This window comes from Chionomys nivalis, chromosome 18 (genome assembly GCF_950005125.1).
Source record: "Chionomys nivalis chromosome 18, mChiNiv1.1, whole genome shotgun sequence".
Taxonomy (NCBI): Eukaryota; Metazoa; Chordata; class Mammalia; order Rodentia; family Cricetidae; genus Chionomys; species Chionomys nivalis.
This window is the reverse complement of record NC_080103.1, coordinates 55,772,226-55,794,264: the sequence shown is the minus strand read 5'-3', so window position 1 is coordinate 55,794,264 and position 22,039 is coordinate 55,772,226. Positions and strand designations below refer to the sequence as shown.

General features: G+C 38.9%; 1 protein-coding gene across 20 annotated transcripts in view; it reads left to right on the top strand.

The window, feature by feature from the left end:
* Adgrl2 (adhesion G protein-coupled receptor L2) overlaps positions 1 to 22,039 on the top strand; it is a 614,888-nt gene that overhangs the window by 587,841 nt on the left and 5,008 nt on the right. For 6 of the 20 annotated variants that reach the window (XM_057793300.1, XM_057793301.1, XM_057793299.1 and 3 more), the window contains 13 exons: positions 961 to 1,086; positions 1,402 to 1,607; positions 2,782 to 2,955; positions 3,940 to 4,146; positions 5,044 to 5,264; positions 6,738 to 6,804; positions 14,278 to 14,369; positions 15,192 to 15,236; positions 15,523 to 15,549; positions 16,216 to 16,384; positions 18,967 to 19,095; positions 19,805 to 19,901; positions 21,489 to 21,617. In XM_057793300.1, coding sequence (XP_057649283.1) covers positions 961 to 1,086; positions 1,402 to 1,607; positions 2,782 to 2,955; positions 3,940 to 4,146; positions 5,044 to 5,264; positions 6,738 to 6,804; positions 14,278 to 14,369; positions 15,192 to 15,236; positions 15,523 to 15,549; positions 16,216 to 16,384; positions 18,967 to 19,095; positions 19,805 to 19,901; positions 21,489 to 21,617 — 1,689 coding nt within the window. Of the gene's footprint in view, positions 1 to 960; positions 1,087 to 1,401; positions 1,608 to 2,781; positions 2,956 to 3,939; positions 4,147 to 5,043; positions 5,265 to 6,737; positions 6,805 to 14,277; positions 14,370 to 15,191; positions 15,237 to 15,522; positions 15,550 to 16,215; positions 16,385 to 18,966; positions 19,096 to 19,804; positions 19,902 to 21,488; positions 21,618 to 21,870; positions 21,924 to 22,039 lie in introns of all 20 variants that reach the window. The other 14 variants (XM_057793302.1, XM_057793314.1, XM_057793305.1 and 11 more) reach the window with 10 other exon arrangements.

The window sequence follows — 22,039 nt, the reverse complement described above, 5'->3', positions numbered from 1 at the left end:
TTTGAATTTGCACGAAACTCGGATTTTTTATTTTATTTGCTTTTTAAGAGGAGTAATTAGTAATTATAGAGCCATTTAATGTAATAAGGAGGTAATTATATGTCAGAGGGGGAGGGGACGAGTGTTTTGCTTTGTTTTGTTTTGTTGGCAGGATTTCATGTAGTCAGGCTAGCTTGGGATGCTCTGTGTAACTGAGGATGATTCCTTCCTCATGATTCTCATGTGTCTGCCACCACCTGTCATACCATAATGCTGTTCCGAGCCTTGCTGTTGGGTGCCGTCTTTGGAGAAACACTTCAGTTAGTCGTGTTTCCCCACTGGATCCCTTGCCCCTCACACAGCGAGTCAGATAGAAGCAGGGAGACTTACCAGCTGCTTGATCTTTCCCAACATGAGTCAGTGAGAGCAATTGCCAGCCTGTGTCTGCACCCATGGAGTCCAAGAGTTGCACAGGCACCATTATAATCTTGGCACCATTGTAAGCTTGCAGTTGAGTGGTGTCATTTGAGGCTGAATTCCTTCTAAGAACCTCCGCATGTCCGTGTTTTCATATTTAAAACAAAACAAAATTTAAAAATAGTCTATGAGCAATGAGAGTGCAGGGGTGAGGCTATTTTTGAATCAAAGAAGGGAGTGAAGTCACATCTCTCCGCTGACAGTTTCTCATTAACATTCTTTACTGCTCGCGCTGCTTGTAGAAATTGGAAAAATGTGTAGCTACAAACTTTACAGACACAGTTCTGCCTAGAAAGAGATGTGCCTGTGTGGTGAAAGCATTCAGATACGCACTTACTTTCCACTGAGGGATGGTCACTGAAGAGTTACTTAATACAAAGACCCCAAATGAATAAAGGTTTACAGTAGAAAAGGGAAGTGATAATTCCTTTGGGATTCTCTTTTGTCTATTTGTAGTTTAAAGAATGACAACCCCCCTCTTTTATTGCTTTTTGATTCATTCAGTTCTGCAAGTTGAAGTACTCAGCACGGAAGGGCAGGTCCAAGATTTTAAATTCCCTCTAGGCATCAAGGGGGCCGGCAGCTCCATCCAGCTCTCAGCAAACACTGTCAAACAGAACAGCAGGAATGGTGAGAGGCAACAACCCCGCTTTACTTTGTCCTTCTCTTCTCTTTCCTTCTCTTTCTTTTTCTTTCTCTGACTCCCCTTTTTAAAAAAGAAAAAAAAGATAAGAAAAAGCTGTTGAGGTGGACTTGTTCTGTCTTGAAAATTTACCCTTAATGCGACTAAAATGACTTTTACCATTTAAAATAATGCCTTACTTTCTCAACAAACTTGATTTAGATCCATGTAAAGAGTCCACTGGGTGTTCTTATTTTATTCTCGTTTTGCCACATGCTTTCTCATATTTGTTGTGAGCACTGTGGCTGTTTCTCCCTTCCCAGGGCTGGCAAAGCTGGTGTTCATCATTTACCGGAGTCTGGGACAATTCTTGAGTACGGAAAATGCGACCATAAAGCTGGGTGCAGACTTCGTGGGTCGGAACAGCACCATTGCAGTGAACTCCCACGTCATTTCCGTTTCCATCAATAAAGAATCCAGCCGTGTTTACCTGACAGACCCCGTGCTGTTCACCCTGCCACACATTTATGTAAGCTAATGTGTGCTAATGAAGTCACAGAAGGCTTGAACCCTCAGAGAAAGGAAAGCCAGGCTGACATGCTGAGGATGCGGGAAGGATGGTGGGGTTGGGTGGGCGGGTGTGAGGGAGAAGACCTTTCCATTTGAATTTTAAATGTTAGACTAGGTCAGAGACACAAGTTTATTTAAGTCTGTGAACATAAAATTAAATGAGCCTGGTTCAGTGATTATTAGAACTTAAGTGTATTCTTAATGAAAGCTAATTCAGTAATCAACAAGAAAATGTAAATGACTCTAATTTGTTTTTGGGTGAAAATTAACTCTTACCTTAGCAGCAGGATAGCTGGATATTAACTCTTCAGAGTCTACTTTTATAGTATGGCTAATCATTATTTTTTAATTAGTTATATTGGGCTCATTTATACACATATATCTTCACACAAAGCGTACAGGCACATGCATACAGATACAAGCATATTTACATAAAAAAAATTAATCATATTTGGCTCAACTTTCATCAAATATTGCATTAAGAGCTCAGAATTGAGGAGGTGTGCCTTGTCTATGGTGCTCCAGAGTACAGGCTGACGCTTATGTGACAGTTATGTTGGGAGATGGGGCTGCTACAGTAGAGAGAATGAACACCGGGAGATAACCAAGAGTTTGGGGCAGACAAGAATAGGATGTGTAGTCATAGAGCCTAGCTCATATTTACTTGATTTGGTTTGTTCTTAAGATCCTGACAGTGCCAACTATGTTTCAAGTGTATCTCATGTGTCACTTACAAGTAACCATAAAAAGGACCCAAACTTGAAAATATTTTTTCAAGACACTTGGTCCCTGAGGGATTTTCTCAGAACCAATTCACAACCTTAATCTTATCAGAAAAGGGAGAAAGATTCTAATGTACCCATCAGTAGGTAAAATCATAAGATCGAAATTGTAATTGGGTGAAATGGATCTTTGGCAATTTAGAATACACGTTAGAGTGTTTCGGACTATAAAGTCCCCTTGAAGCTAGATATGTGCCTTGTATAACGTAGTCCACAACTTTGCTGATGGAAAACTTTATAGTCCGAAACATGCAAAGTTTAATCTAAATTACCTTTTGCACATATTAAACAATTGCTACTGCTATCTTTGAGTGTAAAATCCTAATTTTATCTTGTCATTTTATTTCCCAGACTCACAATTATTTCAATGCAAACTGCTCCTTCTGGAACTACTCAGAGAGAACCATGATGGGATATTGGTCTACCCAGGGCTGCAAGCTGGTTGACACTAATAAAACTCGCACAACGTGTGCATGCAGCCACCTAACCAATTTTGCTATTCTCATGGCCCACAGGGAAATTTCAGTAAGTATTTGCACTTCTAATTAGTCGCAGGGAAAGACCTCAGAGATTCAAAACAGCTTGTGTAATAGTCCATCTTTGGGTGCTTATCGTAACTAAAAAGCAAACAAAGTAATGTAGGATTCTAATTGTTTTTACCCTGTCCATGTATGCTCAGAAGTCTTGACACTTGCTTGCTAAGTTCCTGCCCACCTTTGTGGGAAGATGCTTTTCAGAGGCCGTGAAGGGTTTTGAGAATCGATAGCAGTGGGGGTTGTCAGAGCACAACATGGGCTCCCAGATGCCAGATGCCATTCCTATGCTGAATTGTGGAATCGCTTTTCACAATGTTGCTGTGACAGTTGGCACATTATATAGAACTGCAGAGTTTGAAACGTCAGAAAAGCATCTGGAATATGCCTACATAGTTGTTCCTCTTGTTAAAGAGAGTGATAGTAGACAAAAAAAAATTAGTATATAGCATGGGGTCAGGGATGTGTCTCAATGGTTGAGTGTTTGTCTAGCCTGAGAAAGACTGTGGTATTCATCCCTTCTCATTCCAAGAAAAATACAGTAAAAAAAACTTTTGTCTGTATCAGGCTTGTCTGCATTGTTTATTTCTCACTGTGTAAGTATGTAGAAACCCAAGAGCAGAGGAAAATTGAGTGATGTATTAGCTGCACAATCATTAAAAGACTAATTATTTTTAATGATAATTAGTCTTCATTCCGTGTAACTATTCTGTCTACATTTCTTAAGGTAATTGTTTAAATACTTATTTTAGAAGATTGGGCCTCTCACATCGTTTTCTATACAAAATCCCCCTTTTCGTTGAATCACTTTTAAGTTGTAAATGCAGGATGATGGCCTTCAGCTCCATTACACAGTCAACAGTTTTATCCATGAGCCCCGCTTGAACACGTGAATATTCTTCATTAGGGAGGGAGGCAAAAGCTTTCCTCTTGGTAATGTGGATTGCTGACGTTCTTTGCGCTTCCCACTTTCCAGGTTAATGATGTTCACGAACTTCTCCTTAAAGTCATCACCTGGGTGGGCATCATTGTCTCCCTCATCTGCCTGGCGATCTGCATCTTCACCTTCTGTTTCTTCCGAGGTTTACAGAGTGACCGCAACACTATCCACAAGAACCTTTGTATCAACCTTTTCATTGCCGAATTTATTTATCTCATAGGCATCGATAAGACGTCCTACCCGGTAAGCACCTGTCTCGTTGACTGACCTTGGTCAGTCTGCTAGCTGTCAGGACAGCCGTGACAGTAGCATTAGTGTTTGATGCAACGGATTGTCAAGGCGAAGGACAAACTGTGTGGAATTATAAAACAACTTACTCAGTAATGCTATTATGAAGTAATTATGAAGGCCTTCATTTCATGGATTAAAGTACAAGTTCACTTTTCTGACTTGTTATACAACAGAAGACTGCAGGGGACCCTGTAATAAAAAGATGCTACTTTCCAAGTTCCTACTTTGCTTATATTCTGATCAACAGCCTTTCTTTCATGCTTAAAGCAATGTATTCATCGTCCCAAGGCCTCAGCGTCAGACACAAAGCATAATTTATTAACGCATCACCCTGGATTCATCTGGGATATTTAAGAATGCCCCAGAAACAAAAAGGAAGTGATCCTACATAATTAGAATGAGGATATTTGTCATTCAAGCAAACTTCTACAATTCTGCTCTAGATAGACATAATGTGTCTGCATATAACTGTTCTGCGGACTTGTGAAGCAGACACCCACAGTGGGGTATGAGAGTCCTCTGTGGGGACGTGGAGACGTGATCTTAAAGGTCTGGCTTCCTCCTTGTACTTAATTTCCCTAAAATGGCAATCACTTAGTGAGGAAGTCTGTCACACTTGGGGGTATGGTTTTCAAGCATATGTGCCCTTGATATTTTACCAGGCCTTTAATTTGTGTCTATTTATGGAAAGTGTGTGTGTGTGTGTGTGTGTGTGTGTGTGTGTGTGTGAAGATGCTGATGATGAGGTATTTAAACACTAGTGATCCTGCCACTGACGGTTTCACGGTTGAGAAGAGGATGCTTCGTACTCACAGATAACGTTTATGTTTCTCTTCTTTCCCTTCTCAGGTCTTATGCCCTGTATTCGCAGGGCTTTTGCATTTCTTCTTCCTAGCGGCTTTTTCTTGGATGTGCCTGGAAGGTGTCCAGCTCTACTTAATGTTGGTTGAAGTTTTCGAGAGCGAATATTCAAGGAAGAAATATTACTATGTGGCCGGATACTTGTTCCCTGCCACGGTGGTCGGTGTTTCAGCCGCTATTGACTATAAGAGCTATGGGACACAAAAGGCGTAAGTAATTGCAAGCGGCCTGCATGCTTTTCAACTGAATAATTTTTTACAGCCTGTTAGCTGTCAGTGAGGGTTCCTGACAGATGAAAATCGTGTCTGAAAGCTTTACTGGGGGAGAGAAGAGGCATGCCGTGCACAAATTACAATCAAGTCTTCTGTAATTTTCTGGGTTCAAAGGATTTGTTCTCTGGTGAGGCAGATTCTAAATTATGGACTTTCTCTTTTAACACAAAAGATTGACCTGAAACAAATTGAAAAAGTAAATAACTTTTTGGCCTCAGAAAGATATTAAGTAAAAAATTCTCCCAAACTTAATGCATCTGACTTAAGCCAGCGCTTCCCCAAGTCCCTGTGCGGCCGATTCTCCTTCTGCACTGTTACGGAAGCATGTTCCATCCCAGATGTTTTGCTTTGGTAATATTTTACCAGGAACTTTAAGAGGATTAAAATAATTCACCCTCTCTTGTTCCTAAAAGTACAAAAAGTGGCAGAATAAAGAGATGGCATGTCTCTGATGGCATAAATTGGACTTCCAACTCTGCTTATTTTTTCCTCTGATAAAATTAGTTAATAGTATTTATTTATAGTAAAGAAGCCCATGACTTTATAGATAATGAAAAAGCAAGAGAAATTCAGTGAGGATTCCATATTGTATGAAATATGAGCCACTAGCTAAAGTGTCCTTTTTTATTGTTTTTACTGAGCTGTATCTTTTTCTCTGCTCCCATCCCCTTCCACCCACGCTCCCTATTCACTCAGGAGACCTTGTCTTTTCTACTTCCCATGTAGATTAGATTCATGTATGTCTCTCTTGGGTCCTCTTTGTTGTCTAGGTTCTCTGGGGTTGCGCACCGTAGGCTGGTTTTTCTTTATGTCTAGAAACCGCTTATGAGTGAGGACATATGATATCTGTCACTAAAGTGTGTCTTAATGAGTTTATGCATTATACACTTTAATGCTATGGAGGTTGCATACTTATATTTCCCCTAGTGTGTGTGCATTTCTAATGGAGATATTTATGCTATACTGTTTTGCTACTAACGCCCTCTGAGTGCTTACTTTAAATTCTGTTATGCAATTTAGTTCTGATCAACCTGAAAGACAAATTTCGAGGATTACACATAGAACTTTTGAATGATGGTGCAATGTGGAGTATTGCTTGGCATCATCTAAAGAAGTTGAGGTTTCCTAGGGCTTCAGGCCTGGGGTGGGACTTCCGTTTTCCCTATGAAAACTTCTATACAGTACTATGCCTAAAATGAATCCTGCTGCAGGTTGAAGTAAAGGAATTGCTCAACTTTGTTGAGTCAAAGCCAACTCAGAATTATTATAATTCTTCTTGCCCATGATTAATGAATTTTCAAAGGCATATGGAGGGATGGTTTCTTGGCTGGATTTTTGTGGTTTTGTTTCTCTGCTTAATGTGAGAATCCAGGAAAGCTACTTACTGCATTTTTTCTCCTTCCCAAATAGTTGCTGGCTTCACGTTGATAACTATTTCATATGGAGTTTCATTGGGCCTGTGACCTTCATTATTCTGGTAAGCAGACTTCCCTGTCACAGCCTTTCTGGTGGCCACTGTAGCAATGGTACTCGGGACTCCAAGCTATGCCCCTTCAACTGCTAATGATGTAGTTGAAGATGTGTAAATATGTCTGCTAAGATGACAGTATCGTGCAGCATATTTAGACTGTTGCCATTATTGAAAGTTGTACACTGACTGATTCACTATGCCAGAAGAATACCCTGTGCTGTTTCTCTATCAGTGTGCTGAAACAGCATAATAATATCAAATAGATAAGTAACATACAGAAGACCACTCATCAGCCATGTTAAGAATTTTTTGACTGTTTTAGTCAGACAAATGGACATTACTTTTTTTCTTCACAGTAATAGTAATTTAGTTTTTTTAAGTGAATGCTTGTACCTTAAGTTCTTGTAGATCATAAGTCTTTATGAAACTTAAATTAATTAAAATGGCTAGTAAATGAATTTTAAATTCACTGGAAGTAAGAATATCTCTTGAAGAATTAATATACTGGGCTGGAGAGATGGCTCAGAGGTTAAGAGCATTGCCTGCTCTACCAAAGGTCCTGAGTTCAATTCCCAGCAACCACATGGCGGCTCACAACCATCTGTAATGGAGTCTGGTGCCCTCTTGGCCAGCAGACATACACACAGTCAGAATATTGTATACATAATAAGTAAATAAAAAAAAAGAATTAATATACTTTTTAAAAATCAGTGACAGTTTTTTTAAACAAATTTTATATACATCATCAGTATATATTTAAGGTATTTTTAAAAACCTTTTATATCATTTATATTCATATTGGAAATGGCAACATCAGAATTTTATAATTTAAAACTTTGGCCGGGCGGTGGTGACGCATGCCTTTAATCCCAGCACTAGGGAGGCAGAGGCAGGTGGATCTCTGTGAGTTCGAGGCCAGCCTGGTCTACAAGAGCTAGTTCCAGGACAGGAACCAAAAGCTACAGAGAAACCCTGTCTCGAAAAACCACAAAAAAAAAAAAAAAAAAAAAAAAAAAAAAAAAAAAAAAAAAAAAAAAAAAAAAACTTTGTCCCAAGTAGAGTACAACGCAGATCGAAATGAGTATTAATAGCCTTTAGAAGTTTGAAAAAAATACCATAAACAAGTTTAAATATCATCTATGCAGAATTGATGTCCTTAAACACACTAGCTATTGCTATTTTAAGTATTTTACTGCTACTATTTTTTTTCTTCTTCAGAAAGAAAAGGTCTTAGTTCAGTCAGTAAAACTCTTACTGTGCAAGCATGAAGACTTGTAGTGTGGAAAGGGAACCCCAGTATAGCCAGGAGACTCCTTAGTCCCAGAACTGGGGAGGCAGAGACAATGAAATTTTTGGTACATGCAGCAAGGCTGACCAGCCGAATCGCTGCCCTTCAGCTTCAGTGTGGTACACTTTCTCCAAAGATAAGATAGCGTGATTGAGAAGGGCACTGAACATCGATCTTACACAAATAATTAATTAAAAAAATAACTGTTGTTGAACAAAACTTAACACCTAAAAACAGTGTGTGCATTTTAGATCTTACTACAGTTACGTAGCACAGCTACTTCAACTACGCAGCACGGAAACTAGAGATGAAAGCCCGTGTAAACCACAGAAATATTATTAGTGTTCCTCAGGTTGGGATTTTTCATCCGATTATCCTCACTAGGCAATGGCCCCAGTTCTGCCCCTTAGTGTATAGGACCACACCCTTAGTGTTTTCTAGCATAAAACGACTAAAGGTTTCTTTAGAGCTCCCTAAAACAAACACATTTAAGTACAAAGCGTGCATTAGGGATGTTTGGGATATAAAACTGTCACGTGTTTACTTCTGTTGACTGAGAATGTCACCTCTAAAAGATTAGCACTAACTAATAATATATTAAAAACACTTTGTTTGAAGAACAAGTTAGTGTGTACTCAGTAAGGAATGGGTAAAAGGTATTTTGGTGTATACTAACTAATAATATATTAAAAACACTTTGTTTGAAGAACAAGTTAGTGTGTACTCAGTAAGGAATGGGTAAAAGGTATTTTGGTGTATCACCCATTTATAATGGGAGCCCATTATTTATCACTCTGATATTCATTTATACTCTGCCTTCAGACTGACCTGTGGAGGACTCTAGGTCACATTGTTCCCTACCTAAAAACAAACAAAAGAAACCAGCCGGTAACAATTACCATACAGATCTCCTTGAGATTCGGAGATGGCTTTGCCCTCTAACCATCCCAGCACAGAGAGAATGCAAAATGATAACTTGAAATACAATATCTAACCTAAATTGAGAAATGAGATTGTACAGCATATGTATGTTAGAAACACATTTACCTAAGTAGGTACTGAGGTATTACAAGACATTTAAAACCTAATTCTGACATGAATCTTAATAATATAAATTGTATTATATACTGTCCCTGCAAGGAATATTCTTATAACAAAACATTACTTGCTATTCCAAGAAAATACATTTTGGATTATGACTGAGTTGAAACCATTTTAACTTAATAGTATTAAATAGGTCTACCTTTGTAATATTCTGTGAAGAAAAGTAAGAGTCTGTGGGAGATAAAACTTCCTACTTAACGCCTTTCTATAGAATGTCTTGCCTACAGGCACTGGACTTATTATGTCTATGAGAGAAGTGCCAGTTAGTAATGAGCAGGGGAAACCATTAGTATGCCTGAAATGGTTTAATGAAGGCTTGGATCATGACACGTCAGGAGCTGTTCTTATCATTTGGACAGCTCCATCTGCATCATTAATAATTAATTCAGTTCAGTAAGAGTTCAGCTCACATGCTCACTTAGAAGTCTTCTTCAGAGAACACCTCTCTGGCTGCCCGTCCAGGGGAAATCGCTTTCTGCTTGGCTAACAGCAAAGATCTGGAGACACAAGTGTGGTTTTAGACTTGCGTTTGCCAGGTAGCCAAAGCTCTAGGGAGGACAAAAAGGGTCGGAACATGTGCAGTTCAGCCGGGTTATTTCAGAGCGCTGTTTCAGTTCTTCTGTCTTATCATATCCATGTCAGCCCTGCAAGCTGTGGAATGAATTTAAAGCTGCTAAGCCCAGACAGATGTGATTCAATGGAGCAAGCTGATGACCATAAAACAAACCGTGCTTTCCTATAATCCCTGGGAACTTCTCCTTTCTAAAAACTCTGTTGTATGTCAAGCCTAGCAATGGAGGTGACGCTTAACTCTGTAGTTCCCATTACATTAGCAAAGTATGATATAAATAATAATGTATGCAGTTATGATTTGGGTATTATTAGTAGTCATTGGAAGAGTGTCCCAGTTCGGTTATTTATTTATTTATTTGCTGAGTGAATTTGTTTTTAACCTCTTCTGGTTCTGGTCCCAACTTTTACATGTGGTTCTTTTAAGAAATAACAAAATGTCTGTATGTTTACAGCTATCTGTATGTACATACCCACATGCACAGATAAGTCCACAATGTAGAGTTAATGTACAAATAATTTCTTAACAAATCCCCCTCCAAATAAGTCATCACCATGTGCGTTTAGACTAGTGGGTTATATACATGCCTAACATAGTTCTATTTAATGAACTAAATTTACTAATTTATGTGAATCATTCAGTTTAGACAATGCTTTTCATGTATATGCAGCCTAGCCCTTTTCCTTACCCATTGATAAATAATTTTTAACATATCCCCTTATGTTTAAATTCACTAGTATTTAGTAATATTTTGTGTTGTGGGGTGTGTGTGTGGGGGACACAACAAAGAATGGGGGTGGGGATATTCTAATCAGACAGGACAAGTTTCAGCAGAGGGGCTGGGTGGTAGAGGTGCTCACCCTTCTTGTATCTCTGTCTGCCCTCCAGAGAAAAAAAGGGAATGTCTGATTGTCATGATTTCTTTAGTTTTTCAAAGTCTATAGAAGATACTAGAAAATAATAGGGGGAAAAAACATCAAAGTAAATGAAGTCACTCATTCTGTTATTTTAAAAACAGACAAAGCAGAAATAAAGTACTATGGACTAGAAAGTCATGTATGTCTTGAGAAAGGAACTCAGATTTGTAGATCGTCATTTATTTGAAAGCAGTCTGCTGTCTTAAGGTGACTGTTCTGGACTGTAGATTATATTGAAGCTGTTCTTGTCTGCTTTTCTGTGCCTGGATTTTGGCCCCACCATTCTATTTTAAAAGAGCAAGGAAGAAGTGGAGGAGAAAACAGGAGTAGAAGTCTAATAAAATATCTACTCTGCAAAATCATAATTTTTGGAGTGTCATCCTCTTGAAAATATTATAATAAAATTTATTGTATGAAACTGAAATTTAGTGTTAAAATGTTTAAACATTAGGTAAGAGAGAACTATAAAGCAGCTTGTGCTTCCGTCAACGGTCTGTTCCATTCCAGGAAGAAGTTCACTGTATATGTTGATGGTAACCTGTTTAATTGATTAACATCTATGTCACAAACATTTTTTCCATTTCTCTGGTTCACTGCAAATAATATATATCAGTGAAATTTTAATATTTAATAAGCATGGAAAAAATCTCCGATTGACATTTTTTTGCTATCTTGTGCCTCAAGAGTACTCTTGTAAGCCTCCTTTTGTAATTATTTTGTTTAGAAATGACAATGTTTTGTCCTATTAAATATACCCTTGTTCCATTATTTCTGTGTTTTCAAGTAATTTTTCTTCAGAGGCTAAAGTCTTGTGTATGAGTTAACTGAAAGTTTGATGACAGTATGTCATTAGCTATCATTTTCTTTTCCATCTCTTTAAAGTGGAAGATTTATAGACACTCCAAAAAATTTGAATATAAAAGCCCATTGAGCTTTTTATTATTTTTTCCATCATAATTTTTACAACATAATTTTTCATGGAGTGTATCTTTAAGGTGATTCTCTTTTGAGTCTTCTTAAAACACTCTAAATTAAGATCACTGTGATGTATCCATCTTTAATCTCAGCATATGGGAGGCAGAGGCAAGCTGATCTCTGTGGGTTCAAGGCCAACCTGGTTTATATAGACTACGTAGTGAGTTCTAGGCCAGCCAGAGAGACATAATCAGAATGGATAACAAACAAACAAACAAATAAATAAATAGATAAATAAACAAGTAGAGTAAAATGGATGGATGGTGGATGGATGGTGGATGGATGGATGGATGGTGGATGGATGGATGGATGGATGGATGGATGGATGGTGGATGGATGGATGGATGGTGGATGGGTGGATGGATGGTGGATGGATGGATGGATGGATGGATGGATGGATGGATGGATGGATGGTGGGTGGATGGATGGATGGTGGGTTGGTGGATGAATGGATGGATGTTGGATGGATGGATGAATGGATGGTGGATGGATGGATGGACGGACGGACGGACGAACAAACAGTACATTCAGGGCATTCAAAATATGGTTGAAAGGTTTTATCTGCTTCTGTGAAGAAGGTCTTCTCATCCAATATTGGAGTCCATTCCTTTTTTTACCTTGAGTTTGGATCGAGGTGTTGAGTTTATTTACATGCAGAGTGTCTTTGAGCAGCTCCCTCCCCACCTAATACAGACAGAGCATAGCACATCCTGGCCTTGCGGGGCACTCTGCCTCCCAGCCACCCTCTAGTGTGATCAGTTAAGGTGACCAATGCATAGAATGGAAAACTGGTGGCATTGCTGATCTTTGCCTTTTTGAGAAAAACTAAAAACGCTCTTTAACATGATTCTTTAAAAAGTCGTCAGTGTTTACTCCATTACCACAAAGAATTATCATTTTCTCAGGGGCAGAAGCCTGTCTTAAGTGTCCACAGCATGATTGACACATCCTCGTGTAGTACAGGCTGGTCAATAAAATATCTGTTGGGTGAACTTTGTGATGTGGCCCATCTCTGTGAATGAAAACATGTCCATAAACCAGCTGGAATAATTCTGTAAAAATAAAGGAAGAAATGTTCCTATGGTTTTATCTTCTCTCTGATAAATCTCTTAAGAAGTTAAATAAAACAAATATCTGTTTTGCCCTTAAGTAACTACCCTAGAAAGGTAAACCCTCTGTCACCATGTGTAGGTTATGCCCATTTGCCTCATTTTATCCCTGAACGGAGGAAATTCTACATCTATGAGAAATAATAAAGTGCATCAGAGAACAATGGTACGCAGCTTAAAGTCTTTGCCTTGTTCCTAAACACATTAGTAGGGACATCTGGAAATGTTTAATGTATCATGCATCATGGTTATAAAATCAGAAGTAATAATGAATGAGTGTGGGGTCATTTGCATGTGTGTCATTGTGACTGGGTGGCAAGGATGGCAATGATAATTCAGTGGGTTATCTCTCACCTAAGAGAAGCACATCCCCTCATACGGGGTGTGTTTCTTTTTTTTTTTTTCGAGACAGGGTTTCTCTGTGGTTTTGGAGCCTGTCCTGGAACTCCCTTTGTAGACCAGGCTGGCCTCGAACTCACAGAGATCCGCCTGCCTCTGCCTCCCCAGTGCTGGAATTAAAGGCGTGCGCCACCACCGCCCGGCCGGGGTGTGTTTCTTGAGTCTTCCACAAGGACTGGAGTTCTCAAAAAAACATGAATAGGTGGATCTATGAATGAAGAAATGAAATGTCACAAGAAGGGTACAAGGGTACTCTCGCTTAGCCCTAGTCTTAGGGCATAAACAGAAAGTGCTTCCCTCTGACTCTCTGCCCGAATTTACCAGTCTTACCTCTCCTCAGTCATAATGCCCCCACTGTCTCCTTTATCCAACCATCTGACCTTTAGGGAATCCAACACTTCCACATCAAATTCCAGCCTCCTTGGTTTGCTTTTGATTGTCCCTAAAGTCCTCACACAGCTGACTACTTAGTAGAACTTAAAATTTTGTGAGAATTGACCAAGTTTCAGGCAGTGTGAACAAGGGATGAAAGAGCACATAACTTTTAACATTAGTTAGATAGGAAGTACCAGACAGTAAAAAACCTTACCTTTTTACTAGTTTTCAACTATTTCATGTATTTTATTTAAATGGCTGCTCTGTTACCTTAGATGTCATACAAACATCATTCCTCTGGTTTAGTTGGTCACCATCAAGAGGTAGGCTCTCAGCCAGGTTTCTTGGAACTCAGCAATTTGTCCACAGCAGGTTCTTGATGTAAATGCACTTCTCAGAATTCTTTTTGGGGTCTCTATTTAGGTGACTTTTAGTCCTTGGACTACATTTAGCTAAAGAAACTAATTTAGGTTTTTTAATTAATTTAATCATTACCACATGATACTGGCTTAATGAGCTTGCAATTCCATGTCAAATGATCTGTTAGATCGATCATAATAGCCAGGGTGTTTTCCACACAAGCTGAACTCATCACTGTATACACAAATGAAAATTGACTTGCTGTATACAGTGTCCATATGCTGTGGGTACTGAACTGGGTGAACTCATTAACTAAATTTGCAAAACGTATTTTATCCGTTGTTCATAGTGATCTGATTCCTTCTTTATTCATTAAAACAGCTAAATATTATTTTCCTGGTGATTACGCTGTGCAAAATGGTGAAACATTCAAACACTTTGAAACCAGATTCTAGCAGGTTGGAAAACATTAAGTAAGTATTTTATGTTTGAACTGTTATACTTGACGAGCTCAGTAAAAGATATCTTCCACAGGGAACGCAGGCGTTTCTGCCTTCTGGCAGCTCTAGAAGGGATTCTGAATGAAATCTTACTGATCGAGGTTGAATTTCCATAACCATGTTGCGGGCATTGGTCAAGAAGCAGATAATTTCTGACTTGATCTAGAGTAGAAAAATTGTTTCTGTGGCTTCATGGAAATTTCAGAGCACTGTAGTGATTTCATTTGAATTTAAAATGCAATTCCAAATGATGGTCCTGTTTGCATGGCTGATATGATTATATTAAGTTTGTTTTGTTAAATGACTTTTTGATTTAAGGATTCTGAGCAGTTTCTTCTCCTAATCCTGTTTTCCTAAGAGAATTTTCTCTATTACTATTGTTATCTTGAAGATTATCTGTTGTTTTCATGCTAATTAAACAAGTGTTTACTTTATCTCGATGTTGAATAAAATCTGCAATATTCTATTAGTGAAAATGCTATCTAATTAACCCAAAATTGATAGCTGTTGATTCATTAAATTAGCTATGGAAACATTTTCAGACTTATTTTTAAAATGTGAGTCTTAATGTAGAATTCAAGGACGTATTAAAGTTGGGTATGCCAGGATTGTGAAAAATACTATTTTTAATGTTAAAAAATGGCAGATTATAGTAAGGGTAATATTTTTTTTAATTAGATGTTTTAAATAGGTTAGTGCCAGCTTCATTGCATGTTGCATGGTAAGAGAGAGAGCTAATCGTTAGCGTCTCTCTCTTTTCTTCCCTTCCTCTTTCTGTCTTCTCACCTACACCAGTAATTACCGTGTTTGTGATGGCTACTATAATACGGACTTACCTGGGTAAGGTAGACCCCTACATTAACAAACTTACAGCATGATTTATATTTTTTGCAAATCCGTCAGTATCATGAATTGCTCTTAATTTTTATAGCTATTTTGGAGTATCTAATTTGCTGTAGTATTCTTAAACTATAATATGCCTTTATTTTTTTTAATTGCTTGCCTCTGCATTTTGACTTTCTTAATTTTGACTAATTTATAAAATATATAAATGATTTCTTATTACTTTCTATTTTAATTCTGCCTAATAATTTTGTTTCTCTTTTCTGCTTATAATGCTTTCTAGCTATGAAGATAATAAGCCATTTATCAAGTAAGATCATTAGTTAGACATGGAATGCAATGACTGAAACCCTCTCATTCCGCCCCGTTTTCTGCAGTTCCTTTCTCCTTAAGCTTTTCATGATGAAATCTCTACCAGAATATTTTACTTTGAAACCGTTCTCGTGTTTTGTTTTGTTTTATTTTGTAACTCATTCCAGCTAGGCTTCTTCATGCTTTCATTGTAATCTCGTAGGCTCACCTCAGTCTAGCGTATTAGAATCCGAAGTCTAGGCTCTCCGTGATTATCTGCCATTTAACCTTTCTGTGTGTGTCGCATTATCTAGTATCAGACGCATACACCACAGGAATAAAAATATAGGAGTAAACTAATTAAGGACTCCTTAATTTCCTTCACTAAAATTCACATGAAAGACAGTAAAGCCACGGGGGACATTTTACACCTTGCATTTTAATATCGTTTTGATGCCTGTTCATTCTGGAGCGAGAAAAGGCCAATACCCGCTGTTGCTGTGCTCACAGGAAGCTGCAGTACTAAATGTTGTTCTTTCTTAATCGATGGAAGGTTAAAGCCAAAATGCTGTTGAATTTGGGTGAACATAGAGCAAGTCAACCTCTACTACTGAGTCTTTACTAAATGAGATGAATGTTTTTCCGTCATTGAACCCGTTAAAAAAAATGCACTTTATTTTTTCAGGTCTTGGGTGCTTGGCGCGTTTGCCCTTCTGTGTCTCCTGGGTCTAACCTGGTCGTTTGGGTTTCTTTATATTAATGAGGAGACTGTTGTGATGGCATATCTCTTCACCACCTTTAATGCTTTCCAGGGATTGTTCATTTTCATCTTCCACTGTGCTCTTCAAAAGAAAGTAAGTGGAGGGACCCTGGGGAGAGTCTCCATATTCTTGACCTTTGACTTGAGGATAGGTCTGGAGAAGGTTTCTCCTGACAGCTGGCTTGTGCATGAACAGTGTCATATTGTAATTACCTTTACCTGTATGGGAATGTAAGCGCCCGTGCAGAGTCACAGAGCGCCAGCCACCTTCTGAATCTCTGTTTGGGACAATAGCACACTAGATTCTTATGTCCAGAGCCCCTTTTTTGGCGGAAGGGTTTGTGAAGTACCTGTGCATAGTTATAAGCTAAAAAGAAAAAAATAGATACAAGGTTAAATTCAGTCTTAGCTCACTGATAGGAATGTGCTGGTCCAAAATGAAAATGAACCCAAGGACAAATAACATTAATTTTTAAAGCTCCAGACATGCAAAAGATTAATATTAATGTTGCCTTGTGAGTGGTTTTGAAAGATCTAAAGCAACTATCATTTAGTGTTTCACCTCTGGTTATTTTGTCCTGATTTCATGTATGTGATGTGGAGTCAGCAAAAATAATTTCAAAAATGTAAGTTGAGAACGAAAACCTTGAATCTCTAGCCAGAACTAAGGAAACCACCTAGCTGCCATTTAAGTTTAGAATTATGTGCCTTTCACGAGGACGCGCCCTTCCCTGCCTGCATGTCTAATGTAGTCTTTGATTCTGTTATTACTAGTTGGTCACTAAATTGAACAGAGAAAGAGAATTGTGAAAGTGAAAACGATTAAGTTTTCAGCCCTGACAAGATGATAGTGTTGTTACTTCCATCGGTTTTGAATAAGCTGTAATTTTGAGATAATGACGGTGGGGACATGAAATACTGACGAATAACGTACAGTCACAGCAATACAGGCATTGGGCAAAACCAACACCAGAGGGTGTGATTTGGATAAAATACCATTTCGATTGCCATTGTCTTGGTTATTCGGCTTTCAGAGCAACTAATAACTGTTACATGTGTAGAAATTTTTCCTAAGGTATCTTGTGTTTTAATAACCATGTACTTTAACAGTTTAAACATTATACAGGGATATCCATGGTAACCACTGCCATTTCTGTGTGTGTCTTACGTAAGTGAGCATCCTGTGCAAAGCATATAGTCACATAGTGGTTATTTCTCAGAGGCCACTCCATCAGCTTTGACATAAAGCTCAGCTTTGGCAGCAGAAGATTTAAGAGCCCGTTTCTTCATATAGCTGCGTGTATTTCTTGGGCATGGAATTTCCACTGTATTCTGACATTAAGAATTCCATTTTAGAAGCATCACGCACCCTCCCAGTCTTCCATGTCTCTTCGTGAGAGTTGCCATGATAGATTGTTAATAATATAACATAAGATGATTAAGTTGAAAAATAAAATTTCAATGCTTGAATGAGCACAGTTGGGCCCAGGAAGTGCTTTGAAAGCTCGAGGCTGTTCTTGTTCGTTCTGCTATGCGTCACTTAATAAAACAGAGAAGATGGCGATGCAAGTGTGCTTAGGCTTAGGAGGTCTTCGTGTGGCAATAATTATCTCATTGGTGAAGGACTGTCAGTCGGGGCATTGCCAGGCAGTTTTAGCAGAATTATGAGACGAGAATGGTCTCAAGTATTGTGTAATCTACTGGAAAAGACTTGTTTTTTTCTTGGTCCCCAGTTTTTTCTTGTTTATTTTAATTTCAAAATCTAGCTTTAATGTACAAAAACCATTTTTATACACCAGTACAACTACAATACGCCCCTCACAGTCCCTTCTTACACCTCCCCACTCCTTCCACTTCTATGCCACTCCTTGACATTGAGGGGCCTATTTCAGTTGCTTGGATTGCACATTTTAAAGGCTAAGCTGAACTTTCTTTTAGGGGAGTATTTTTGCGTCTACTCATCTACCCCAGCTTCAGGGAAGAAAGGAAATTACGTGGGTCACTCATTACTGTGAGTGGAAACTGAATAAATAATGCTGCTGTGTGCTAATGGAGCCACTGACATCTTAGACTCCACAGGTGACAAAGGCAGACATAGCAGACACCTGGGAAAACATCTCCTCCCGAGTATTGGCAAATGTGTGAAAATTCTTTTCATTGGGTGTGTTCTCGTGCCAAAGGTGCACAATCCAGAGGTTTATGTATTGACTACCTAGGAAGGCTAAGCTTATAAAACGTCAGGGATGGACTTCCAAATTAGTTCTATACAACCAAGCATCAAAGACGCCATTTTTTTTGTCTAGTTATTTTGCCAATAGTTACTAAGTACTTGAGAGAAGAAACCTTTACTATATCACTTTGTATTAATAACCAGAATTTGCATAATAACAGCAGACTCCAGAGCATCTCCACATGAGTCATAAAGCTACCACCCGCCCATCTGTGGACAGACAGAGCTTTCTCTAGTGACTAATACTTATAGTGATATTTCATTTGTATTTTAAATATCACTACAAATACTTCAGCAACTTGCATTGAACTTGAGTCAAATTCAACCTGTTTTCTCTGTGGAAGTTTGATTTTTCTCAGTTGCCTTTACTGTTCATTGACCTAGAGAGGACAGGAGAAGCCAGTACGCTTCCGCTAAACCTCTGGTCTTGGACTTGTTCAATGCAGGTACGAAAAGAATATGGGAAGTGCTTCAGACACTGGTACTGCTGTGGCGGCCTCCCGACCGAGAGCCCCCACAGCTCTGTGAAGGCATCAACCACGCGCACCAGTGCTCGCTACTCCTCTGGCACACAGGTAACAAAGAACTTGACAGCATCTTTAATTAACCTTATTTATGGAAAGTCTGTGGAGACGTGTTCTGTTTAGACGCACTAATTGTTTCCTCAGTGCAGTGATCTAGATAGTAGGAACTCACCTGTTATTTGGGATTTTGATTTCAGATTCTTCTTAAATATGTACTCAATGTGTTGTGTAGATGCAAATATTCTTCTTGAGAAGTTCACTTTACTAAGCTTGTAATAATTCATATTCTCAAGTCATCTAGAACAGTACTTTTATTGGGCACCCAACACATTTATTTAATAATTCTTTGTCTCCACTTTAAACAAATCAATAAAATAACACATAAGAGTGGAAGACTAATGTTAGGAGTGGTGATATGTGCCTGTAATCCGGGCCCTAGGGAGATGGAGGCAGGTGGTTCCTGACTATCCCTGGCTACTGAGCAAGCTGAGGCCAGACTGGGCTACGTGAAACCTGCCTCAAATAAATAAATAAATAGATAAAATAAGCCCGCACAAAGTGTGTACGAGTAAGGATTAAATAGCCCTGAATAGGAACAAGGCAGTCTTGGTGTTCTCGTCTTGGGACCAACAACAAAACACATACTGAGAAAGCCCAAACAACAGTCTGATACTAATGATTTCCAGTAGAGCAGTGGGTTAGTGAGGTGAGCATGGGGAAGTGAACATAATGTGCTTTTCTTGCTGTTTCGTATCAATAGAGTCGTATAAGAAGGATGTGGAATGACACCGTGAGGAAACAGTCTGAATCTTCTTTTATCTCAGGTGACATCAATAGCACTTCTACCCTTAACCAAGGTCAGTTATTAGGGGACTTGAGCGTACGGCGTACAGTTTGTGCTTTGTGTGAGCCTAGACTAACTGTAGAGAAGACGCTGGACTTACCTGTCGTGGGCTTAAATCACCAGTTATTAAACTTTGGGGGTCAGCTTTTAACCTCATTCATCAAAGTATGTATAGATTTATATTATTTCCATGATGCAGTGGAGGAAAATACAGTTTTAAGTTCCACAATAGCAGAACATGGGTAGAAAAGTTAATTGTTGAGAACATACCTTGCTAGAGATAAAATGTGTGTCTCATGAGTGCCCACCTGTCCTTTCTAAGACATCTATGAAAGTTATTGTCCTCAGACGTTGCTAGAATTAGAGTAGTAATTGTTCATGTAAAACAGTGCCAACTTCATTGAAACCTTACATAATTTTCATAAAGTTCCTTTATATTTTTAAAGCAAATACTAAGCAGTAAAACATTTGTAGTAAATTCAAATGTACAGAAGCATACAAACCAACTTCCCCCGTATAGTTCCATGTGTTGAGTAGCGCCGACTTAAATTTGTTATGTAAATCATTTTAGTTCCTAAATGATAAAGGCCAGAAATATAGGAGCTTAGCAAGATCAAGGTATTAACATGAAGCCACGGGTACTTCCAAATAAAAGCTTAGTATGCTTCAGTCAGGAATGGGAAATTTGCGTTATTGTACCAGTCCATAGAAAGAGGCTCTTTCCGATCTGATTTAATGATTTATAATACATGCAACTGTCATGAGATAATTTGGCTGCGGAATGAAGAGGGTGTCTATATGACATCCATCCCAGCCCGAATTTTCACCTCCCTTTAGTCAGATTCCATCAGTGGCGTGAAACACGATTGACAGGGAAAGGTGTGCGATTGAGCCGGTAGAAAGAGGGCAGGCCCTGCTCACCGTTGCCCCGGTGCTGCCCTAATTCTCTTGACATGGTTGCCACACAGGAAAGTTATTCAAAGACTCACTCCTGAAACATGGCAAATGAGATTACAGAACCCATATTCTTGTCCTGGTCTAATAATCCATCTCCCCCACCCCACCCCCACCCAGCATGTCTGCTTCTGCCTTTAATAAGTGCAGCTTTCTGCAGTCTGTCAGCCTTCTTACATGTCTGTGGAAGCTGCTTCTCCCCCCTGCTTGTGTGGAAGTCGCTATTAACACAGATGTTTTCATGAGGGACGGTCCCACACCTGTAAGTCTGAAAGTTTGAGCGTCCCTCCGCTGGGCCTTGGTGGTTAGGGTTTTCATTTTAAGGAGTAGCATCCTGAAGCATAATGTTGATCTCCATGCATTTAATTGCCATTTTTGTTTAACAGTGATTTTGTATAAATTAGTAAATGTCATTCTCAGCAGGTGTTTACTTGGGGGCTTAGAAAGCACCTGTGAATTCCCGGGGTTGAACTTCCCTCTCCCCTTTCTCCTGCAAATAGGTAGTTCAGCTAGCGTCAGGGACATTCCAGCAGACTTTCCATTGCCATCCTGCCCGGGGCCTGATGAGTTAACGAAAGCTACTGCAACTGTAACACTGAAATAAGCAAGCACACTGATGGATTCTTTCTCTGTTTCTTTGCTTTAGGAATGACTGGCAATTACCTACTAACAAACCCTCTTCTTCGGCCCCACGGCACTAACAACCCCTATAACACATTGCTCGCTGAAACAGTTGTATGTAATGCCCCTTCAGCTCCTGTGTTTAACTCACCAGGTGTGCTCATACTTACAAATAAAACTGTCTTTCTTTGCTGCTAAACAGAGCTCTGATCCTATTTCTGAAATAACTTGTTGCTATATATTTATTATTCTTACACCTTTAGTAACTCAGATTAAAAAGTAAGGTGTTGCCCATGCCAGGCTTCTAAAACTGCACTATATTATAGTAAGAGTTCAGTCGTGATAGGTTTGCAGTAATTATCCATGTTTTTGACACAGGTGGCATAAATTTTAATATATTATTACAGGACTGACATCACATGGTCCGAGAGCCCATCTTCAAGATTTATATCATTTAGAGGTATCCTATCTATATAATATATTGTTCAGTTGACTCTAAACCTTGGTGACAAATTTTGCTTCTGGAATGGACTAGCTAAGATAATTTGGATGTGCAGGTGTACAGGACGACATCCA